The sequence below is a fragment of the Chrysoperla carnea genome, chromosome 4 (assembly GCF_905475395.1).
Source record: "Chrysoperla carnea chromosome 4, inChrCarn1.1, whole genome shotgun sequence".
Taxonomy (NCBI): Eukaryota; Metazoa; Arthropoda; class Insecta; order Neuroptera; family Chrysopidae; genus Chrysoperla; species Chrysoperla carnea.
In genome coordinates this window covers 12,329,670-12,355,665 of record NC_058340.1, presented here as the reverse complement: position 1 = coordinate 12,355,665, position 25,996 = coordinate 12,329,670, and the positions used below count along the sequence as shown (strand labels likewise).

General features: G+C 29.1%; 1 protein-coding gene across 1 annotated transcript; it reads right to left on the bottom strand.

The window, feature by feature from the left end:
- Positions 1 to 3,974: 3,974 nt before the first annotated feature.
- On the bottom strand, positions 3,975 to 19,808 carry LOC123297459 (myosin-10-like). The gene is made up of 9 exons (XM_044879126.1): positions 19,631 to 19,808; positions 17,517 to 18,108; positions 10,774 to 10,935; positions 10,194 to 10,417; positions 8,283 to 8,421; positions 7,292 to 7,565; positions 6,993 to 7,231; positions 6,792 to 6,932; positions 3,975 to 5,927 (listed from the first exon to the last, which is right to left on the bottom strand). The coding sequence occupies exons 2-9, from the start codon at positions 18,093 to 18,095 to the stop codon at positions 4,491 to 4,493; spliced, it is 3,195 nt and encodes a 1,064-aa protein (XP_044735061.1). The 5' UTR covers positions 18,096 to 18,108; positions 19,631 to 19,808; the 3' UTR covers positions 3,975 to 4,490.
- Positions 19,809 to 25,996: the final 6,188 nt, after the last annotated feature.

The following is a 25,996-nucleotide window of genomic DNA, read 5'->3' as shown; positions in this document are numbered from 1 at the left end:
TGGAATATAATTTATAATACCTACAGCAAGTCATTTTTAATAAAAACTCTACTGTATACAGGTAATATAGTGATTTTCGTATAATCTGAACATGAGCGCCATAAAGTAGTACATCTAAAAGATTTCCGAAATAAATATCTGAACGGTAAAATATCCGTACGATAAAATATGCGCAGGCAAACTCGAATAGTAAACATTCTAAATTGAAATAAACTTACTTTTCTTGACTAATTCCCTATATATGAAATATATCCGAGTATATTAATTTCACTCCCAAGTTTGTAACGCGTAAAAATATTCATGGTAAAAAAATTAGACCATTTTCATATGTCAGCCTGTCTATCTATGTGCACGATAACTCAAAAAGTGACTTTGAATTCATAAACATAATTATAGGCCAACTGGGCCATTGGTGATATTAAACAAATAATAGTTTTAAAAAACTTCATCAAAATTTTTAAGCGTTACAAACTACAGACTAAACTTAGTACACCTTGATATATTTCATATACATGGTATAATAAATAATTAAGTGATTAGAATATATTACAAATAGAATAAATTACAAATATAATATTACAAAAATGATAAATCTATTTCGCTAACTGAAATAACGAGATGCTTTATAGCCAAGATAATATTTTGTTATCAATAAATCATGTATTTCAAAGAAATATATATTAAAAAAACTCTCAACCCTTCTAGAAACATAAGCTTATAATTATCACCTATGTTTATTAACAAACAGTATGCGTATACATTTTGTCAATATGCGTATACAGGGTGGTCCAAGTTATAGCAGCAGGACTTCGTGAAATGATAGGTAGCGTTAAAATAATGACAATTCTGGGAAAGTGTCCTTTTCGTGGCAAGGGGAAATTTTAGAACAAAAAGCATATTTTTATAAATAATTTTGGCTTAGAAAAATTGAAAATTTGAATAAGGGGCTAAGGATCCTTCATGATTTCAGCGTTATGGTGATAAATTACAAAAACCACTAGGAGAGATATGGAAGCGCTCTCGCTCTGCTTCAAGAAAAAAATCTCTAGTAGGCACCACTGACTTTATTTCAAATACAATAATATTATGCATTACCCCCATTGATGGGGTATTATATACCAAGATTTCAATTTTTCTATTCGGCCGTGTTGGCAATATTCAGAGTCGTGGTAAGTAACATCCTACATCTAGAAAAGCACCATTTGATGCTTTCTTGGCGAAAACTTTCACAGAAAACCATTTTCCTAGTCGAATACCAAAACGAAAAATATTCGCTTTGATCACCCGTAGCACGAAAACTACTAGTTATAAATTTTTGTGGTCATGCAAACTTTTGATTAGAATAATCCATTTCTAAGATCATTTAATTGCGGGTTAAAAAAAGTTTTACAGAAAATCATTTACCTATCTAATCTTGCGGGGTCCATTATGTTGTTTTATACCTCAACTCAGAAGAAAAACTTAGGGGCTCGATTTTCATTTTATTCAATAGATTTTTTAATTATACTGGCACAGAATTTTTATTGTTTATCAAAAAAAAAACGTGTTTTGCGTGCGGTCCTTCTAGCGTTCCCGTACTTTTTGAAAACCCTGTATATACAAAGCTCTCTTTCCCTACCTATACCTTTTGTGAAATACACTTTTTTTAACAGAACATTTTTATTATTTTTTTCAGATTATATCGAAAAAACCACAGAAGTCCACTAGCAAGCACGTATGATAGACATGAATTTCAATGAATAAACAAAGAAAAAATATTTAAATAGATTCCACGAATAATGAACACCTCTCAGATTGAAAATTAAACAACATGTTTGTGTGTTGAAAAAAAAATTGGTAACTCCATACACACCCTTTTAATTAATATTTACTCTTCAACTTTATATTTTTTGCTAATTCTCATTTTGTTTATGTTGAAAATTTTATATTTTTATATACTAACCTAAAATAAATGTTTACTAGTAAATTCAAAACAAGTCTGGGTGTAAGTACCATACTTTTACTATGTTTTCTCATGAAAACGGTATTAAAATATTTTTTGAAAAGAATGTTATCAAATTCAAAAATCAAAATGTACACTTTCTATATTGTGGTATTTAGCAAAATTAGAAAATTACTTTTTAAGATTTGACAAAAAAACTTGTTTTTAAAATTATGACAACCAACAATTCACTGAACTAATCTCAAATGGAAATAAGAGGTTCGCGTCCTGCCGAGAAATCAATGATATGTCAAATAATGTTTAATCCCATTCGAAAATTTTTATCACGTAAAATTAACAAGCAAACAAATATTAGATGCAATATACCGAAAACAACTCAATTTTGGTAAAGCTCTCTGCACACTTCATCGCCCTTGTAAGTTAAGATTATTAGAATTGTATTGAGATAGAAAATGCCTATTTTGAACATGGGTGATGATATCAATTCTTACAGCTGCAAAGGAATAAATATATTATGAATTAAAGTGAACGTTTTTTCTTGCAAATATTTATTTACAAAATTATTTTTTAAAGAAAACCTGTAAATATGTTCATAAAAGAATATAAATCTTTATACAAATACAAACATTACTTAAATATAAAAAAATACTTCTATAATAGATGTTTTATTTAAATTTTTATACAATGTTTGAAATTTTAGCAATTGTATGATTTTAAAAATAAAATATTAACACAAAATCTAACATATTATTCGAATTTTGAACACCATTTTACAGTAAATTTTACAATAGAATACTAATCTTGATTGTGCGATTATATTAATAATTTATGGAATAACAAAAAATTACCAACCAATTTACAATTTATGTAAGGAAAAGGTAGAGCCACTAAAGAAAACGATTTACCAAATTTTGTTCAGTAAAAACAATGTTATTTATAAAATATGAACAGTTAAAAATCAACCTGAATAAAATAATATTTACTTCAACGAAAAATACTGAAATGAAGAGACAATTACACCACTTAAGAAAATAGTTCTCTTAAACTTGATGTTCTTGGTTTAAGAAAATTAAAAACCTAGTCCAAGCACTTTTGGTCACAGTTTTATTAAAATAGCATTATCTTTTTTGGGTAAATAAAAAAAAGACGTAATACAAAATTAAATTGTTAAATTATGAATAAATATATTAAAAACAGATGGTGTATTCTTATTTAATAAAATTTGATAAATATAATAAAATAGGTAATCAATTTAAGTATTAAACCTCTTCAATCTTGATGTTAGCATTTAAGAACACTTTAAATGATAGAAATAGATCAAGAAACCAAGGGAGCAATTTTTCTTAAAACAAGTATTAAGGTGTTTCATTCAAGAGTCTTATGTTCTTTAACTAAAAGTTATACCGAATAATTTTTCCAGTCTAATACCAAAGATACCTGTTTATTTATTTAGTTCTTGGAAAAAAGACAAGTTGATTAAATAATAGTACCTTATTTCAAGAAAAAATTGTTTTATTCAAATTTGTGTAGATAAGTCGAAAACCAATAAAAACTTGGATCGACGAAAGGCCACAGAAATATTTATATAGCGACCTAAAAAAGACAACAACAAAAAAAGAACTATAGATATCGTGGGACACTCGGTAGGCAATATATTCCTATCGTACCTTAGTACATTATAAATGTATCGCTTACTTTTGTTATTTACAAGATATTTTTCATAAAATTTAAGGTATTAGTTTTTGAAGTCAAATACTTGTTTGTTTCTATAAAGAATTTAATTGTATAGCCTCTTTTAGTTTCTACCGTATGAATTAATTGTAATAATAGTTTAAAGATGGCATACTTCTAATTTAGTAGCTAACCCGTTACGTTTCGTTTGATCAAGATATTTATTATGGCATAACACAAAATTTTCATTGTACCTACTTTAAATTATCTCTGTTATCTTTAACTTCTGATAACTTTCACAGCTCAATTTTTTTAAATGATAAAACATAAAATTTTGACAAAAAATACAAATTGACAATTATAATAATATTGTTGCATTTTTTCAAAATTCATGGCAAGCTGAATCGATTGAAAAAAATTTAGTTTCCTAGGTAATCTACATGTTGGTTTTTGGTATCGTTTTATTGTTGAACTGTTTTTGGCTTTACCTTCCAACTAACAAACAAATCAGAACGATTACTTGTGATAAGGAACGTAGCGCCAATACACACCATTTAAATCAATCGGTCCCGGCTGCTAGTGTTCAGATTTATACATACAATTATTGTTTGTATAAAACATACATATGTCTACCTCATTGATTTTACAAAATCTGTTGGTATAATATGAATTTATGATAATAAATTTGAAACATTGTATAATAAATTATGATAACCATTGTATATATATGACTTTCATTTCAACATTAATGTGTTATAATAAATTAAATTACATTTAATGAATCATCATTCAATAAAAGCTTAATCAAATGCACCTGAGGCAATACATTTCATCATAATTCTTCTTATGACAATAACCTTATAAACATTAGTTTCATTTAATTTTCATCGTTGTTACTTTTATTAGTGTTGGTAGTATTTTGTGTAGTAGTCGTTTGATTATTTAATGATTCAACATCAGTTTGTTCCATTGCAGTATTTATGTTGGGAATTATTTTCAATGTTTCAGATTCGTTACTCGTTGTTGTTATATTACTGCTAATACTACTCCCAGTTGTATTGTCGCTTGTATTACCGTTTGAAGATGATCCAGGTGAAAACTGCTGATGAATGTTATCTAATTTTGAACATAGTTCTGTTCCCGTTTTAGTTTGTTTAGAATATTTTTGTTTTAATTGTCTACACTGTTCTTCTAATCGCTTAAAACGTTCTTCCCTATCTGTAGGATTCCTTGTGGAAGTACTAGGTGTAGGCTCTTCCTGTTGAGTGTTTTCTTGGTTAACAGAAATTGGTAAAGTGGCTTCCTCTTTTATGGATAATGTAGTCGTTGATTCCTCACCGTCAAGGGTTAATGTGTTTTCTTCTACATTTGAATTAGTACCTGAAGCAGTATTATAACTTGACTCGCCACTAAATTGTTGATGAAGATTATCTAATCGTAAACTTAAGTCAGTTCCTCTTTGAGTTTGATTGGTATATGTTTGTTTTAATTGTTGGCAATGTTCTTCTAGTCTTTTAAATCTCTCTTCCCGTTGCTTTGCTGCATTTTCTGATTTGATGATGGATTCTCTAGCTCTGCTTAGGGGTGTGCTGTTCTCAATACAAGTAGATGGCCCTTCAAGAAGCTTTTCACTAGAATTGGAACTAAATATTTCAACGTTCTCATCAAAATGTACATGCATTTCTTCTTTCAGCCTTAAATTTTCACTTGAGTTTGATTGTTTGTCAAAATCTGTATTTGATTCATCGCAATTCTCGCTTATGGATTGGCTTACTTCTTGACATTCTGTTACTATTTTAGGTATTTCATTTGTTTCATCTGTCGGTAAAATACTGTTATCAGTAATATTGGAACAAGGCACGTTTTCTGAAATACTTTCTTCAGAGATAGATGACACTTCAGTACTTTCATCTTCTGTTATAGCATTTGCATTATCACAGTTTATCTCAGACGGTTTAGAATTGTCAGTAATAAAAAAACGCTCTTCAAGTTCTTTTTTACTTTGTATTTCAGAATCATCCAAATCATCATCTTCACTATCAAGCTCTTCTTGTTCGTCACTGTAACCACTTTCAGCACTATTATTACCACTTTCTAATATGGCCATACTACGCCTAGATGCAAATTCTGATCTCAATTTACGGCATTCATGTTCAGATTCTTTATTCTTTTCACGAGCACTTTTCCATTTACCTTTACAAAGTTCTAGTTCTTCTTTGAGTTCATTTAGCATTTTTCGTTTCTGTCGTAATTCGTAACATAAAATCTGTTCATTTGTGTGTAACTGTTCATGCTGGCGTTGCAATCTACCAACCTACAATAAAAAAAAATAATTCAGGAATTAAATTTAGTCTATGGTTTATGATATACTAGCCGTGAACTACCCACTTCGCTGGGCAACTTCAATTTTTTAATTCAAAGATTATTGTATTATAAGCTTCAATTCATATGCCGTCACTTACCCTCCTTTTATTTTAACTTCTAAAATTATCAGTGTTTTCCTACTATGTATGTTTCTACTACTATGCATATATTATCCATAAAAACCTTCCTCTTAAATCACTCTATCCATTAAAAAACCGCATCATAATCCGTTGCGTAGTTTTAAAGGTCAAAGCATACATGTGGGCATATGGACATAGAGACAGACAGTGGGCAGTGACTTTGTTCTATACTATGTATTGAAGTCATTACATAAACCATATGAAAAGTGGACTATTGGACATCTATCTATAGACCTTTTCATCATGTCACATGCGCAAGTGCAGAGTTTATTTTTTCGTACTGACAGCAATAAGTAGGACTAAGATAGAAGATATTTGTTATGCATTTTATCACATTGGTTATAAATCATTTAGTAAGAAACAAATGTGAGTCGTGATTTTAAAATGAAAAGCCCTATTGACTAAGCTGGTTCAATTTATGTCTTGAATTTGCAACGAGTGTTGGCATTGACAAAAAAATAAAATTATTTCAAATTGGTTTGGGGCATTTCATGTCACTTATGTTGAATTTTTTGAAACTTTGTGAAAAATATCTCGAAGGGTCCAAAGACCGAGAATGGGCCGTTTTCAAGTAATTCCAAGAAATAAACCAAAATGCTTTGGATTTAATCAACATTATACAGTTCTTATGGGGCACTCATTTTTGTACTTTTAAACCAGGCTTATATACTTACAATATGCCAAGTTTTACTAAGCTCCTTCGTAACAATATGTAATCGAGATTCTTGTTCGTGAAGTCGACTTTCTAAACGCGTATTTAATGTTTTCATTTTCAACATTTCTTTCTGTAAATATTTCTTTTCCATTATTAAATCCTAAAGGAGAAATTTACATTATTATTGAATTATCATGAGAACTTAATTGCTTTTTTTTACCTTAAGTCGAATATAAGTTTTACTAACGCTTAACACGTAACGAGTTCCACCAGGTGTTTCTACTGATTTATAACATGGATTACTAGCGTCTGTTGTTGGTGTTGTACAACTTTCATCTATCTCAACAGGTTGAGCAACTTGATGGCTCAACAATTCCATTAATACTCTCCATACTTTTGGAAGATTTGTAACAATTTCTTCTGGTGAGTTAAATTGATTCCCAGTGATATTACCTTGCCCTGAATAGAAGACTGAATATGAATTCCATATAAAGAATGAAGAAAATAAAAAGCTATTACCTGTATCAACTTCTTCATTTTGAATTTTAGTATTAGTCCCTTCAGGAACTGAATTTTCTTCTTGTTGTAAATTTTCATTATTTACATGTTCTGTGCTTTTATCTGTTTCATTGACTAGATGTAATAATAATCGAGGTAAGGCAGTCTCGTCTGAATCGTCTTTCACGGTTATATCTGTTAAAAGATCATGATTTTCTTCTAATAACTGAACTAGTTTGTCCAAATTCACGTCTTGTGTTGGAGAATTAAATCCCAGCAAAAACTGGGCAAATAACTGTAAGCAAATAATAAAATTAAAACTCTGCTAATAAATATAATCCCAATAAAAATCTATATTATTAATAATTTAGGTTATTTGTTCCACAGAAAATGTAATTAACATTTAAGATTTGGCAAGTGGATAAACGGTATCTCATACGAACGATAGCATCTCTTTCAAGAAAGTATTAAAATTTTATTTGAACAAGTGAAATTTATAAAATTTAAAAAACCCTGACAAGTATCTAAGAACACTCTTCATTAAATTACTTTATTCCTTAGACCCTAGATCTGAAAAGAAGTAGCGATTTTGAGGATCATATTTTTCAGTTGTTCCCGGTACGGAACTCTAAACTCGCACTTAAAACATAACTAAGAACACTCTTCATTAAATTACCTTAAAAAAAACCGAAACAAAAATCAAAATCGGTAGATCCATTTAGGCGCTACGATGCCACAGACAGACAGACACACATAGCGGTCATACTTATAACACCTTTTTTTGATTCGGGGGTTAAAAATAGGAATAAACATTTTACACTGGTGATTAAGATTTTATTTTAGAGACAAAATGCTACATAAAATCGCGATTTGGAATAAAAACCTTTCTGCATTAAGTAGAAAAGACTCCAAAAATATAATCTTAAAAAAATTCTGGGAATGTTACTCGCTCGAGGAGATTGATATTTGAATGGTAAAACAGCTACTATACTATTTTAACATTTATGCTTACTTGATTGATAACAGCCATTTCATGCTTTAAACCACGACATTCTGCCTTTGACAACCCTAAATTTGATTCCAGACTACTGATGTTATCATATTTCTGCGAGACATCAGTTTCTAATTCATTTATTCTTTGTTCTAATTCACTGTAAGAAAAATAGATATAAGTACATTGAAATGGTTACAAAAGAAAAAATAATAATTATTTTTTATAATAGTATAAAATATAATTTCACGAATATAATACATATCTAGAGTAAACAGTTTTATACAATTACTGTTGTTTAGTATTAGACCATAATTATGGAACACTATTTTTAAAACTTGCTTTTTACTTTGATTAGTACGGTGTGTTTATTTCATGTTGTTAAATAAAGCTTGACGTAGTTAACTAGCTCTTAAGGTAAGAAATTTTAAGGCTCTGCGACTGCAGTAAATATTTTTAAGAATGCCAACATTTGTATGCGAAAACATCTTCACAATCTTCACAAACATAGGAGGTGATTTCATTATTGCACCACCTCTTGATATTAATGAATTCATTAATCGAGATTTGCTATCCTATATTCGAATTATTTGCATATTTTTGGATTAACTAATACCCTTCATTTTTCAATTGGAGTACAATCCCTATATATTATAAATGTGAAAGTAACGATGTTTGTTTGTTCTTTACTCTTTCACTCGAAAACAAGCGAATGGTTTTATCAATCTAGTTTAAAACAAAGAACAAATTAAAACACAACTATCTTAAGAATAAACAGTTTCATTTAACTTTGTTTTAGCTAGAATGGTCACTTAATAATTATTATACTGAAGGCACCATTGATTTGCTACACAAACAGTACGCCAACACATTATGCTTAGTAAACATATCCGAAAGACTTTTACTTGATACGGACTTGATTTATTTTAAATAACATTTGTATTTGGGAATGAGCAACATTGTAAGAAAACAAGAGAAATAATAATAATCATAAAATAGTTTTCTTTAATTACGAAAAATTATTATACTAATTAAGTTAATAAAATACATATGGCGTGCGTTGGTTGTTCCATTGTACTACTTAATTTTATTGAAAACAATTTTAATACACATGATGATATTTATAATTAAAAACTGACTAAAAATAAAGAGGAGAAGAGAATTCAGTCTAAGATATATCTCCTCTCTGATAAAGAATAGGTGGGCTAAACTTAAAGCAGAGTGGCGTGTTGGTCCAATATTTTTGATCTGTCCATGTTTCGCTATCCAGCCAGTGGTGAGTAGGTTCAATGCTATTTATTTAAAAATTTGGGAATTTAGAATGCCTTTTACATTGCTGTTCCGTTTGCAAAAATGGGTAAAAATCCAGCTTAAATTTTTTGAATTATTTGCCATAACCCAAAAGTTAATGCAAGCGTAGTTGTAGATACCATCTTAAAATTGGTGCATATGCGTTCTTTTCTTATTCTAACAAGAAATTCAGAATTAAATATAAATGCAAACTTTTTTTGCTCGACTAAAACCAAAAATAACACTTCAGTCGAACTAAATGAACCAAGATTCGAACGAAAATCTTTAGTTTTAGTATTAAGGTGAATACACATTTAAAAAAACTTACATAAACGTTATATAAATTATTATTAGTAGCCCTATATACTCAAAATTAACCACAAAAAAACTGTAAACTTTTAATCTAAACTCGAAAAGCTTAATATCAACCAACCAGCCGAGTACCCGGAGGCGCTCAATATATCTTAGCAATGCATGTGAGGGTTTCTGACGTGTACTTTCACGAATGCCAGAGAGAATATAAACATATTGCACCTACGCCAAGAAATCCATGTTTAAAAATAAAAAAAATAAGTTAAGATGAGGTTGTCACGCAAGCTTTGGAATTGTGTTAGTTTAAAAAAAAAGATTTGCAATTCATACCTGCTTTTAGTCGTTTCGCTTTCTAATTTCTGTTGCGTATCTGTTAATTGATCTTTTACATTTTGTAATTCAATTCGGCTTATTCTTGATCTTTCTTCATACAATGTTCGCAAATTTCGAATATTTTGTAACTGCCTTTCATATTCTTCACGTAAATCATTTGACATTACTTGTGCCTCACGATCAGCTAATGTGGTTTCAATTAATGCAACTTTTAATTTCAACTACAAACAGAGAACAAAATAATAATACCTTAAGGTTGTTTTTATAAATTCAACACCATTTATAATCTAACCTGATACAGTCTCTAATGACTAAATCGGGACAATTTATGTTCTAGTGCATAGGGAATATTTAAGAAAATAAATAATAAATAAATTTAATCGATCGAAGCACTGAGAGATCGATTGATAGACCGATAAGACAAAACAAAGAACAAAACTTGACCAAAATAATAAAACCGCATTGATTATAACTTCCTGTCTCCCAACTTGAGATACAGGATATAACGGTATTAAATATCCGCTAATTTGTGCTGAGTAAAATCTATTTTTATAAAAATGATTTTTCTATACCATACCTCTTTCAATTCTCCTTCCCGTATTAAAATCATCTGTTTTGATATTTTTATAATGTCTTTTAACGCAGCAATATGTTTTATATATTCTTCTTTTTGTTGTTCCGATTCACTGATTTGTTTATTCAACGATTGTAGTTCATGTTGTAAAGAGGCTTGTTCAATCTAAAAATAATTATTTTAAATATAAATATACAAGAAATTCGGTACCATAATATATAAAATAATAGATAGACACCAGACACAAAGTACATTATAAGTATAGTATGTTGACATTTGGTATTTAAAACAAGAAAGTAAAAGACTGCGGCGCACAACATATGAAAGAAAAGTTAGCTCTGGGCTTACACTCATCAACGAAAAGCCATAATTATTATTATTAATCAAATATTTCCACAAACATAAAAACATTTTTGACAAAGAAATTTTTGATTTAACAAACAGAGGGACCTTTCCCATTTGCAAGGTAAGCCATTTTTTAAGGGAAAATCACTTTTCTATCTGCCGTTATTCTAGTTTTTGGTAGTAAAATTCTATTTTCGAAATTTAGTCCTATTGATTAGTTAACTATATTAATGACAATAACATTAAAAATAATTTAAAAAATGAAAAACGCGACTGCGTTAGAAAAAATATGAAAAAATATAAATTTTAATAAGCTCGTCTGTTAAAGTCCCTATGAAAACTAATGGACTTGATTCGTTCTTTTCAGATTTTATCTAATGCAGTCGGGTTTTTCATTTTTTTAATTATTTATTTTACTTTAGACTGTTTAGTGTACCAGCACTTAAAAAATCCTCTTATTATTCTATATTAAAACTTTAAAACCAATTTATTATTCCTAATTAAATTTCAACATTTATCTTATATGTTTTTGCAATTTAATTTCTTTTATTTTGATACCCAACTCGATAGGTTTTGTTAATTTTTTTACTAACTTATTATTATTTGGCTCCCAAAATCCGCCATTTTGTTTTGTTTTTTCAAACACTTATCAAAGAACCATGTTGAAATTTTGAATGTTGAGATCCATTAAGTTTACAAACAAATATACATACAAGATACATCACCACTGCTTGACAGGCGGGTAAAAACAATCAGAATTACAAAAGCATTTGGTTGGAAACAAATGCTTTTGTAATTAACCTGGAGGCAAAATTCAGCTTAAGGCTCTTAAACATTACACAAAACCGAAATACCTCGATTGAAATCCGAAATATTTAGTGATATTTTCGAACTTCGAAATTCTTTTAACCATCATTTATATTCCTTTCATTTATAAGTCCAATTTTAAAGGTCCTCATTTAAAAATGCATGTCATTTCAATATATTAATCTAACTGGAGTGGTGTGCATTTTCAGACTAATGTTAACTGGCAAAATTTGTTGCAAATGAGTTCTAGGATAAGCTCCTATAAGGTGGCCATCGAATTATCAAACATTCTACATAAATATCATTTTCTTTAAAAAATTTACCAAATAGTTTGTTCATACAATTTCACAAGCTTGTCGTCTACCTCTTGTAACAAAACTGTATGGAATACAACACTTCTGCCAACAAAAGAATATTTTTAAATAAATGAATGAACGCTTTAATAAAATATTCTGAAAGAATTAATTAATATATATGAGTTTTTCATTTGTTCTCCGGCAACAAATATAATATATCTGTACTGTGAAAAACATCACTTTGTACAAATACAGAAAATTTATACAATTTTGATGGTAAAGTTGTGTTGCCTATAGCAATACAGTATAAAACAAAGTCGCTTCCCGCTGTATCCCTACGTCCCTATATTTGTTTAGACCTTTAAAACTACGCAAAAAATTTTGTTGCGGTTTTTCTAATAGATAGAGCGACTCAACAGAAAGGTTTTCATGTATAATACATGCATAATATAGCAGATATAATGTAGAAAGATATTTTCCATCAGGTAGGGTTTCATTGGAGATTCAACATTCAATATTTTAAAAACTTCTTGTACATGTAAAACATAAAAGTGAATAATAACTACAATATTCAATTTCTTTATTTCCGTACTAACCGTTGCCCGTGCTCGCATCGCTAGATTATAACAATTTTTTTCAAGCATAATTTTCAATACTATAGCCAAGAATGATTATATATAAGGAATACGATCTTCCATCCCTTAACATGAAAGAAGATATTTGTCTTTGTAGGTCGCTCGGTCGCTCAACTCTCATAAATTGCTAATTATTCATACATAAATTACTGATAAATCCACCAATCATGTCACCGCAATATCAATTATTTAAAACAGATTCCAACCATTAATGAGTAGAATCCAACAAAAAAAAAGTTGGAATCTCTAGCGTGGGCAAACATAAAATTTTGTGCATTTTCTGTTCCGGGAAACATTGCTTACCAATTTCATCAAAACAATTTGAAAAAACAAACTTACTTTGTCGATTTAAAAAACGTGATTATTCAGATATAAATTACTGATCAACCAATAATGTCACCGCATAATCAATTATTTAAGACAAATTCCAACAGTTAAATGAGTATAATTCAACCAAAAAAAAAGTTGAAATCTGTAACGTGTGCCCAACATAAAATTTTGTAAATTTTCTATTCCGAGAAACTTTGCTTGCCAATTCTTCAAAAAAATTTGAAATTGAAAAAGTACTTGACTTGCCGATTTAAAGTAAACCTGTATATGATATTGTATGGTTAATTTTTTAATTTCCACCGACTAGTGTTGGACAAACTATGAAAAATAATCATCCATCTACCGTTTTCCCATTAGACCAATGTTTAATATGCCTACTTTTGAAATCATTTATTTATTTTAATAATCGAAGAACCCCTCTAAGATTTTCAGAATTGATTTAGATTTAGTCCAACTTCATATTTAAAAAAAGCAAGCCTTATATCCAAAATCGCCCTGGTGCTCGTACATCCTCAAAAGAACGTGAACTTCTCTATAGAAAAGTGAACCTATATTATGCAATGCAATTTACAAAAACATTCAATATCTTAAAAATGAAAAATCGCAGAAATTAAATATATTTAATATATCTGTTATTATTTCTATCAATAAAATACTATTAAACTTGATTAACACTTGAAAAACACTTAACTTAACTTTGATTAGTATACAATTGAAGTCTGAAGATAGAAGTTAACTTAATTTTGAATAATTTTTACTATTTGTTTCTTAATACACCTTGAACTCATATAATAACCCCAGTTTCATAGCTTTAACTGTTTTCCAGTGATGTACGCACACAGTAAAAAATCGTTACCGTTTTATAATAATATAGATTTCATATGCACTTCAAACATAAATTTCATTTAAATATTTTTATTAAATATTTATGCTTGTTAAAATAATCTTTATATTTTTTTATATTCTATTTACAAAGGTATCTCCTAGTGCTCTCTGAATATAAGTTATTGTGTTGGTAGGTATCTAGATAGATAGGTTCCTATAGGTAGGAATAAAACAAAAATGTAAATTAGTTTTTAGTGTTTAAAGTTGCAGTGTTATTGTGAAATAAAACAATATTTGTACAAAATATTAATAACAGTTATATATAATATTTTATATAATAACTAAAAGTAAGAAGATGTATAAATATATAATATTCAAATTAATGGTACAGTGGTAGTTGTATATTGAATAATTTTATAATAAATAGATTCAAATAATAATAATAATAACTAACTACCTATCTATAGATGGATACACCTTTATTATTTATATTATACCAAGAATATAATAGTTTGTTTTAATAAGAGGAGATGTTAGAAGAGATCTTAATAATTCTGTATATTTAAAATACATTTACATATTTTATAAAAGAGGGATGTATCCTGGTAGGGTAGAGTATAGTACCAAGAAGGCAAGTTAGGTTAGGTTAGGTTATATTGGCTATACACGAAGGACACACTTAGGCTATAGAGCCCATTGTGATACCATATATGTGTTTTACAACCTTTCCGCTGATAATTTCATTTATCAGCTCCTCAATTTCAGAGGCTGAGTGCACCTCCTTCATGTATATAGTCGCTACAAGGCAACTGAAAGACGGACAGACAAACACATACAAATAGCAATGTAAATAGTCTCTGTTTATAGAACTAAAATTTCTACATGTCATGTAGTCTTTTTTTGAGAAATAAAGTATAAACAGTAGCCATTTAAAATTTATAAAGAGTTTTTATGGACGTTCTTATGTATAAGACAAAAAAAGAGTCTTCAGACAATATATTGTAGGTGATGCGTGTGTTATTGTCAATCAGTGTGTGAACAAGACTCCCGCCTAAATCAAATGATATGATTGCATGCGCATCACACACAATACATTGTCGAAAGATTCTTTCTTTGTCTTATACATAAGAACGTCCATAAAAACTCTTCTTACTTCATATATTTTAAATCTAAAGAAATGGTTTCCAAACTGTAAAAGATCCCATGTAATGCACACACTCTTTTGTAGGAAATCGCAGCTATAATGGATGTGATTGAAACATTGAAAAATCAATAAGACATCTCGTACAGACATCGTTAACTATAAGCGTTCAGAGAAACCTTTCAGATTCAAGGTACAATACTCTTCCACATAGTTAAAAACGATGTTTTCGTAATGATTTTTCAAAGTTATTCGACAATAAATTTACCATACCGTACGGTATCGACTCGACGAGTAATGAAAATATTTATACGAATGTCAATTAACTAACAGTAAAACAAAGTTAGATATTTCCCAACATTTGAAATTATAAGTTGACAGTGGTTATAAAAAGTATTAGGCGGAAACTGATTGGGAAAACAGATCCTAAGATGATAAACGGGAAATTAGAAAATGTTTAACTAAATTTAGAATAAACAAATGAAAAACATCGAACATAATTAATTGTTCAAATACCTTGTGCATTTATAACTTTGGTATCAATATTTAATTGCGTATGATTATTTACTTTATTTAGATTGTTAACTTACTTGATTAATATTAACATTGAACAAATGAAAATAAACAATTTACTGAGTTAATTGTTCAAATACCATGTATAGGCAGTGTTAATTACACTGGCACATTACACGCACATACATAACTGGTATTACCATATCAAACATACTATACATTTTGCGCCTAATTTGCGCCCTCACGGGTAAACAGTCACTTTTACGACAAAATGTTTCAAACAACAGTTGTTTATTATTATTTTTTTTTAAAGAACATTTTTTACATTTAAACTTGTTTGGTTACATTTAAACTTTCTATCTCTAACGGTTTATAAGTTGGGTCTTACGGACCCAAGACCCAATTGACCAATGTTGCTCATTTACAAACTCGACCTCACTTTTTACGCCCTGAGCTTACTATAAAAATTTCAGCTTGATATCTTTTTTCGTTTTTGAGTTATCGTGTACACAGACGGACTAATTAGGTGATTTTATGAACAGCTATACCAAAATTTTGTTCGTAGCGTCAATATTTTTAAGCGATACAAACTTGGGACTAAACTTAGTATATCTTCATATATTTTATATATACATGGTATAGAAACCAGTATTTATAATATTGATATACTTCCACAAATCCATAAAGTTTATTACTGTTCAATTTAAAAACAGCGAACAATTTTTGTTTTAAGATTCATTCTTGCAACTCTTGCTGTTCACATTTTTGTGTGTCTCATAGTTTCATGAATAGTCCTATTTTACTAATCCATGAACTTACTTGTAAAGAACACACTGTTAAAATTTCATCCCGTTATTTTATTTCGGTTTTGAGTAATTGTGACATGGGATAGACAGACGAGCTTCCGAACGAACGGATTCGTAAAATAATCAATTCGTGATTTTAATGAACATCTAAACTAAAATTACGTTTCCCTATCAATGCTTCTAGGCGTTACAAAATTTACAATTCATTTCATGCACACCTTATATAATTAATTGTTAATATTTAAATAAAAAATTACCTTTCAAACAAAAAAATTCAAAATCGCTTCATCTTTTAGATGCAGAGACACGATAAACTTATACCACCCCTCTTTTTAGCCGGGGGTTAAAAATTCAGTCATTAGCATTGAAAGGTTTTCATTATTAAAAAAGTAATTTAAAAAAACATTTTGTATTATAATTCTAGTCTTCTTCTATAAGTATCGTTGACGTTTCTTTGAGAAATAACGATTTAATGTTTTTTCTACGAAATTAGATCCGCTTACCTTTACATTGACTATAAAGAATAAGAGAAAGTCGGAATACTAAATAAAATTCTATGTAAATCAAAACTCGGAAATTTTTTTTAAATTACTTTTAATTTCAGGACAAAATAACCCATAAGCCATTTATAAATCCATAAGCCATTTATTTCTCGAAGGAAACCTGCTTAAAGGAATTTCAACAATATTTTTATGAATAACGTTCGAATCGGAGGTGGATTCATTTTTTCAGAGTAAATACCGGTGTATTTTAGTACATAAATTCAATAGTTATTATTGTGATCGACTGTATATAACAAAAGATTCGAGTTTGAAAAATCAAAATTATTTGAAATAAATTGAATTGTTTCGAATTGAAAAGCGCATAAAACATTATCTAGTAATTTGCCATTTAAATTTTTGTAAATTAATCAATGCACATTGGCAGTTTTTCAATAAATTGAGATCGGTTATCGTGTGACCAGCTATAAAAGCTTTTGTTCACAGACAATAGAATCGTCACAATAAATAAAAATATACGATTTATAAATTTAAAAATTCTCAAATACCTGTAATTCCTTATTTTTCTTTAAAATCTCTTCAGTATTTTGTTTTTCTTCTATAAACGTTTGTAATTGAGATTTTAATCTTTCGTTTTCTTTTGCTAATTCTTCCACATTAGATTCAAGCAGAACCACTTTCGATATCTCATTATTATCTATTGTTACAGAATTTCCACTAGCTAATTCTTTTAATTTTTCACTTAATATTCTATTCTGAATTTTTTGTTGCTCTAAATCAGTACGTAATTGATCAAATTCACGTTTTTTCGCAGATAAAATTGATTGCCGTTCTAAACGTTTCTCTTCTAAATGTTTCTTAAATATTTCCAATTTTTCACGTGAATCTAATGTCCTTGAATAACCATTAAACTGTTGACTGTCATTGTCTAAATTGTCTTCAGTGTTGATTGTACATTCATTGTTTTGATTTGAAGAATTTGTATGTTGTCCGAAGTCGACTGTAGATTGATACGATCCACTTTTAGTTTCGATTGCATGGTTTGTTTCTTCAGATTGTGGACTCCACCAAGGATCTTGATCTTCGTGATTTTGATCTTTTAAGTCATAACTTTGAGCTTGTCCCATTTTCGTTTGTTACCTGGTTATATAAAAAAAAAATTGTAAAATGGACGTCATGACATTGAACCTAATATTCTTGGCTCATAATTGAAAATAAATTTAAATTATTATTTTGTGGATAATCGTATACAGAGTGTTTGAATTTAAAATGTGGAGAGATTTTAGTATTTTGGCCATAAAAATGACGTAAACAATGTTTTAAACAAACTTTTTTTTGGAACTATACTTTCTATGCAGTATATCTCCAAACTAAATGACAATTTAATTTATTCATAAAACGATTATTTCTTTTTTTAAAGAATGAACGTTTTCGAACCAAAAAGGAAGTTATGTAAGGAAAACTCGATAAAATATGCTTTGACTTTGTTAGCAGACTTTCACATTTGAATGAGCAAAATATGAAAATCCAATACAATTTTACAGTAAAGGTACGCCTTTTCTGCTTTTTGACTACCGGAATGGCATGTAGATAAGAGGCATTTACTCTCCCTTCCTCTAATCCCAGAGAATCACGACGATATATCACGATTAATATCGTGATATCGATATAAACGTCGATCACCCCAACGTTTCGTTTCCAGTGTGACAGGCTGCGTCATCACGTTGAAACATAATGCGTAATTTAAAGTGTCACTTAATTTTGGGATATTAAATTTAATGTTAAACTTAAAAAATTACAGTCAAATTGAGAACCAGGAATTAAACCATTTATTCAACTGCTCGGCAGTCTTCAATATAAAAAAACTTTAAATAATATTAATAGTCTAAGATCCCAATTAGGATCGACCTTCACCCATCTGTTTACCGAATGAATGTTATTTTTTATGAAATATAAAATGTTAACAAATATCCCTGCAATGGGTTGCCTAAATAGATATGGTCAAGACTACTTTTAGTGAAAATATCAAGAGTAAAATTTTTTGAAATTTTTCACTGACTTGTATATCTAACGAATTTTGATCTAGCCGAACGTAAAAGTCATAAAGAATATGCAGCAGCTATGTTGTCTGCCTCTTTTCGTTCAATATTATCGCAATTATACAGGTTGTGAATAGCATTTACGTTCATATGTTAATTCATTGACTCCTATATCTAAATAAAGATAATTTTATTGCAAATACGGTGCTATATGATTGTTCACAAAATTTCAGTCAAAAAATAAAGTATACAAGCTTTCCAAGTTTTGATATTTTTATTAAAAGTTGTCTTGATCATTAGGCAACCCACTACATGGGCATTTGTAAGCATTTTACATTAGTAAATAAATGGGTGAAAGTCGACCTTATTTCTGATCTTGTACAATAAAATTTTTAAAATAAATCTCGCTACAATTTATTTCCAAAATAAGAAGTAAGAAAAATTATCTGTATTAAAAAAAAAAAATTCCCCTCAAATATTATCCACAATCTCTGTACCTAAACAAAACACACTAAAACAAATGGTATTCTTATTTCAAAATTAATATGGGGTTGAGGATTAAATTAAAGTGAAAAATTATGAAATTAAATTTTCTATATTATGTTATATAGAAACATTCGTACCTTCCAACAAATAACAAAAGAAAACGATATTGAAAAATTAGTACAATATTTTTAACTATACACTGAACGTTTTAAACACAAATCACTACTTCAAATGAGATTTTCAGAACGTAGAAAAGAACAACTGGTAAATACAAAAACAAAAGAAAAAATACAACAAAAAATAATAAGAAATATCTTTCTATGTTAAGCGTTAGTTGAATACTAGACTTATAAATGCACACAAGTTCAGTGTACAAGCAAGCCAAACTCTCCTCTCAATCTATTGAATCAAAAAACTTGGAATACAGCCAAAACACATTTATTTTGCTTCGTGGAAGAAAAAACTAAAAAGTGCCAAAAATATAATGAATCATGATATATTTTTTTATTTGTTACTAATAAACTAATTAATTTCTCAAAAGTATTATTATATACAATTTATACTTAAATGAAATAAAACAAAATTTTATTAAGAAATATTAATAATTTGTCCTAAAATCTCAGAAAATTATGTTTGCTTATGTATGTGATGTATTTACAATTTAACTAACCATTTGTAGATCAAGTTCTAGAGAAATCTCGAAAATTTAAAGAACCACCTATATAAAAGAAACTTTCTAAGCAAGCATTGACGAATGTGTTTTAGTTATTTAACATAACTTTTTAAATAAAAGATATATTTTATTAGTAATTGATACCCCTGAAGTCACCCTAGGTTAGCTCAGTTGGTTACTTAGGGTAGCTGGTTCGTTTCCCGCCGTTGCAACAAAAATTAATTTCATTAAAAGTTGTGATGGGTTGGTGTAGTGCATGCTATATGCATGAAGGAGGTTCACTCAACCTCTGAAATTGAGGAGCTGATAAATGAAATTATCAGCGGAAAGATGGTAAAGCACATATATGGTGTCACAATGGGCTCTATAGTCTTAGCGTATCCGTCGTGGAAGGCCAATATAACCTTACCTAACCTACCCCTGAAATTTCTGGGAAAAAAGTAAAATAGATATAGATAAAAGGCTATAAACTTCCAGTTATATTGGATGTTTACGAACACATACTTAAGCTATATTGGTTACGCCTTAACCAACTGAGCTGCCAGGGCGACATGTTCATTAAGCTTTGTTACACAAAATGACGTATGTTATGGATCGGTCGCTTTTTATAAACTATCTGAATTTAACCAAACATAAAATAAAAACGAACCAGTGATTTGATATTTGTCAATGGTTCTTTGGTTTGGTTCTTTATATTTGAACACTTCTGGATGAAATAAGTGTAAATATATATAAAATATATTTGTGCCACATGTATTTTCTATTGAAGTGTTTATAAAATAAACAAAAATTTTAAAAATAAATCTTAATTACTTTGATATTATAAAAAAAAATATCCAAAATAAACATATAATTTAAGAAATATTATTTTTAATCTTCCTGTGAAGATACCTTTCACTAGGGCGGCTTTTACTTTTATCTAGTATGCGATAATCGTTAATTCTTATTTCTTTCTATTGTTGAATCATCAATCATTGAATGATTATTTGTTGGTTTTAACTTTTGTTTATAAGTAATATTGCATAAAATGATGTTATTAGAGAATAACTAGCTAAACTCATACAAAGTATACCAAAAAATTTATACAGTGTCCAGTGTTGTCAACTTAGTAGTTTTACCACTAAAACTAGTGGTTTTTTTCTACTATTTTTCTACCTTTAGTGGGCTAATAATTTAATATTTTAATTAACTGGTGTATGAAATATATCAGAGTATCTCTGCGTCACAAAATTTGCACAGAGCAAATGTAGAATAGGTGCCATACTTTTTTCTCTAGAATATATTTGGTGACATACATGTAAAATTTAAAACTATTTTTAACAAACCTTTGAAACTTTAAACCTTAGGAAACTTAGAATTTGTACTGATTTCATAAGTATGGAAAATTTTCCTTAGGTATTTAAATATACTTTTTACTCCATAATCCAATAGCAACTGTGGGTGGTCCCATGTGCAAGCCCGGACTTTGAAATTAAATGGTAAATTTTTATGATTTTTAACCCCCGAAAAACAGAGTGTAATCAGTTTGACTGCTATGTATGTGTGTGTGTGTCTGTGTGTGTTAATTCGAAAGGTAACTTAATGGAGAGTGTTATTAGCTATGTTTTAAGAGCGAGTTTAGGGTTCCCTACATGGAGTACAACTAAAATAGAAGGTGATGATCTTTAAAATGGGCTCGGATTTAAGAATGGTCTAAGGAAAAAGGTAGTGTAATGGAAAGTGTTCTCAGATATGTTTAAAGTTGCAAGTTTAGGGTTCTGTTCCCGAAAAATTTGACGGGGTTTTGTTAAATTTTGGAAATTTCACTTGTTTCGTAAACATTATACTGCAAATCTTATTAAATTCGAATTTGTTTGTCTCTAGCTTGCAAACGCCTAAATAGATTAGTAGTAAATAGAGAATATTGTTGAGAAGATAATATGGATTGTCTTAAACGTATGTTTATTATGTAAACGCTTATACCATATTCAACGAAATATAATTGTTTTAGAAAATCTTCCTACCGTTAAGATCAAAGAACTTGTGTATTACTACGACAAAGTTCAATATTGCAATGAGTAACCACATAATATGTACCTATGTATTATTTATTATATGTGTAGTTTACTAACGTAATATAGTTTTAACCCCAATTACAAACATATATACAATATTGGAAATTAGATGTTATTTTGTATGAATTAAGTATACAAATTAGTACAGTTAAAACTGATACAAATAAAGGAAAATGAAAGAAACCGCTCGCACTTTGCTAAAGCCACATGGAATGTGTTTGTTATGTGTCAAATGTCATTAGTAAGGCAAAAGATAGGAGCGCAAATGGTTCTGTTTGTTAATAAAAAATTAATTGCTAATTTAATGGAACGGTTAATGTTAAAGTTGACTTACAAAATTTATAAATAGAGAACTTGAATTACGTATATGTTATACATATACGTAATACATATATGTATACATATATGTTATACATATATGTTATACATATATGTATAATAGTTTTCGATTATTTGACAAACAATTAACATTTACGTCATGCAAGTTGTCTAATTACTAATTTTTTAAATGAACTTTAACATTTATGTTTTCATTGAAATTTGTTGTTTATTAACAAATAGAAACATTTGCGTCACTAACTCACGCATTACTATTAATATTTGACAACTTAAAACACATTCAATGAGGTTTTAGCTAAATGCGAGCAGTTTCTTTCATTTTCCTTTATTAGCCGATTTTTATAACGCCTTTTACTGTACTAACTAGACAGTGCTCTAAAAGGCTGGTCTTGTATAACATCATTTTTAACTGTTAACCCCTTAAAAGACGAATTTAGGCTATGAACTAAATGTATACTAGTTCGACTCGTACGGAATTCCACTCCCATAGTTACCGTAACCCGTGGCTAAAAAAACACAAACAACAAATTTCGTACGAACGTGGTAAAAAATCCCAAGTTCTTAAATTAATATTAGGAGACATTGTATAAAAATTGTAATTAAATGTCTGGAGTATTTGAAGAGCCTATGTAAAAACTAATATGTTTGCCTACTAAACTTTGTCTAGCATGTTTTTTTCCTAAGTGGTACATTTTTAGATCGTGAGTATATTTTTCGTTAAACCTAGACATAATAAGCTTGAAAATGAGGGGTTAATCATAAAATTTGATAAAGAAAAAAGGAAGATATGGGTAGGGCAGAAAAAAACTTGCTAGAGTTATAATATATAAAATAGTTTATTTGTCAAATTTTTACCATAAATTTTATTTTATAGAGAATCTATTCGAAATTGTAAGACATAGACAGCAGATAAAAATTCGTAGGTATTTGAGCAATTGGTTTATTGAGTCTCATTTTAGATCAAACCCATCTGATGTAGGAGGATGAAATACTAAGCAGGCGAAACAAAAATGGGTAAATTTTGTATGTATTTAGAGTTTAAATTTTAAATATCAGATCAGATTCGGCTAACTTATCTAAAATATCAATTTATTAAAGTCAAATCCTTATTAAAATGCAGAAGAATTGATTTAGCTTTACCACATTAAAGAGATGAGTACATGGGAAAAGCGAGAAAGGTTAAGTGAGGTTAATTGATACAAATCGATTAGTATGCTTAATTTCATTCATAAAGGGTGCACTACACACATATTGGCAGCTTTCGATCAGGTTGCGCTCTTCACGACAGTTTGATCTTGAGTAAAAAACCTGGAACATTATTATAACGGAATACCTACTTATTTCTCAAAACTACGCTACTGTTTTGCAGCTTCAAATAAATTTTAAATAGTGATATAGTGATAATACTAATGATTATCTTATAAATTAATGTCTGTGATAATAGTAAATCCTATTCAATGAAATATACAACTTGCGTAAAATCAATTCAATGTATAGTTCACTACTTTGTTGCCTTTTACAGTATCAATTAATAGAACAATTCTCTTCTAAAAGCAGAAGTTAGAATGGGACAAACAACCGCAAAGTAAGATGCATGCCAGAATAGGAAACTTAGTGCACTCTAGTGTTATGATTAAACGGTCTATCTCAAAAAGGTTACTTTGTTCTATTAAAGATCTTATATCTGTGTATTATCATGACAAATAAGAAAAACCTTAAACAATAAGAATACGCCCTCTTATCGGAACACGGCAGCGCTGGTTTGACATAAGCATACAACGATATGACAGTCAGATCGAATAAAATATGGGTATATTATCAAAAAAAATGGATTTTTTGAACTTTAAAGTCATCAAAATTCAAAAAATTGAATTTTGCTCTCTCACATCCAAGTTATATCCAATTATAATACACCAAGTATGGAATTATACTAATTTATGGTCAGACTTTTCAAATTTGTGGTCAAATTTAACCTATCTCTAAAAGTTTTGAAGATATTAGGGCCATGTTACCGATATTTCGCTCAAAGGTGAATGTTAGCTAAATAATAACATCAAAACTGAAAAGTTTGACCAAGTAGGTTTCAAAAAAAATTTCGTTCGGATCGGATAAAATTTGCATTTATTATGGAAAAATTGATTTTTTGAATTTTATGACGTCATTAAAATCCAAAAAATTGAATATCGCTCTATTACATCTAAATTATATTTAATGTTAATACACCAAGTATGGAATTATGCTAATTTTTGGTCTTAATTTTCAAATTTGTGGTCAAATTTAACCTTCCTCTAAAAGTTTTGTAGATAGTAGGGCCCTAGTACCGATATTTTGCACAAAGGTGAATGTTAGCTAAGCAACCTCATCGAAATGACTTGCGAATTGGCCGAATATGATGAAATTCTTTTCATATCATATTGCCGTTTATAATACGCTTCAATGGACACCTCAACGTAGTCGATATGCTATTTTATATTATTGTTCACGCGATATCGATCAGGAAAAATTTTCTCGAAGAAGCTCGCCCGACTTGAAACGACTCGAACACCCTTCTTCTCCAAATTGATATTAATGTATGTCCTGACCATAAAACGTAAAGGTATGTTTAAAATTTCGATTTCCTAAATCGGACCTATTACAGTAATGGGTTTAGTGAAATGGTATATTACACTACAAGGGCACTGGCGCGCAGTGCCAGTACATATGTGTATTCATTTCTAGTATAAGTGCGAGACAGTATGTATGGAGTACTTAAATCAAACTATAATCAAATTTCAAGATTCCACCAACTGGAGTCATACAAAAATTTAGATTATGACTAAAGAGTAATGGAATTTTGAGGTAGGGTACACTTTTTCTTTTTTTTAAATTGCAGACAATGACTTTGTTTGGCATGACATACGGGCGTGTATAGACATACTTTAGTACAGATTTAATCTCACCTGTATGAATGTACATTCAACTTCACGCCCTCTAAATAAAATTGTCATTATCTTTCTACATACCGTGGGTGGTAAAATATTTTTATTCGTTTTAAGATTTTCTTTAGTACTGTTATATTCAAGACTACGGGTGTTATAAAAATAGGATAGTTTCAAATAATATTTGTGACGAAATATGTACATTTTCGAACAATTTGGTAATTAAAAAGAATTTCTATTTTTAGGTAACAAAGGATTTCAAATACCATTTTGGAAAGTTTTTACCAAATAGTTGATTTAACTACCATTTTATATTGTCTCAGTAATTTAAAAAAAAAGAAAAGTAAAACGTAGTTTTTTGTAAAAATAACACCATGTAGCTACGTAGTTAAATTTGATTCTATATAGTCCAGGAGTCAACCAAAATCGCTCTTTTATCGTCGAACACACTTCAGATTATGGAAAAACAGATGAATACAACGCCTATCACAATTATGAAGAACATTAAATATCAGTTAC

Coding starts and splice junctions, on each gene's coding strand:
- LOC123297459 (XM_044879126.1), bottom strand. CDS start 18,095: ATGGGACAAGCTCAAAGTTATGACTTAAAAGATCAAAATCACGAAGAT. Junction 7,566..8,282: donor AAATGGCTGTTATCAATCAA/GTAAGCATAAAT, acceptor ATTTGCTTACAG/TTATTTGCCCAGTTTTTGCT. Junction 7,232..7,291: donor AAATGAAGAAGTTGATACAG/GTAATAGCTTTT, acceptor TCTTCTATTCAG/GGCAAGGTAATATCACTGGG.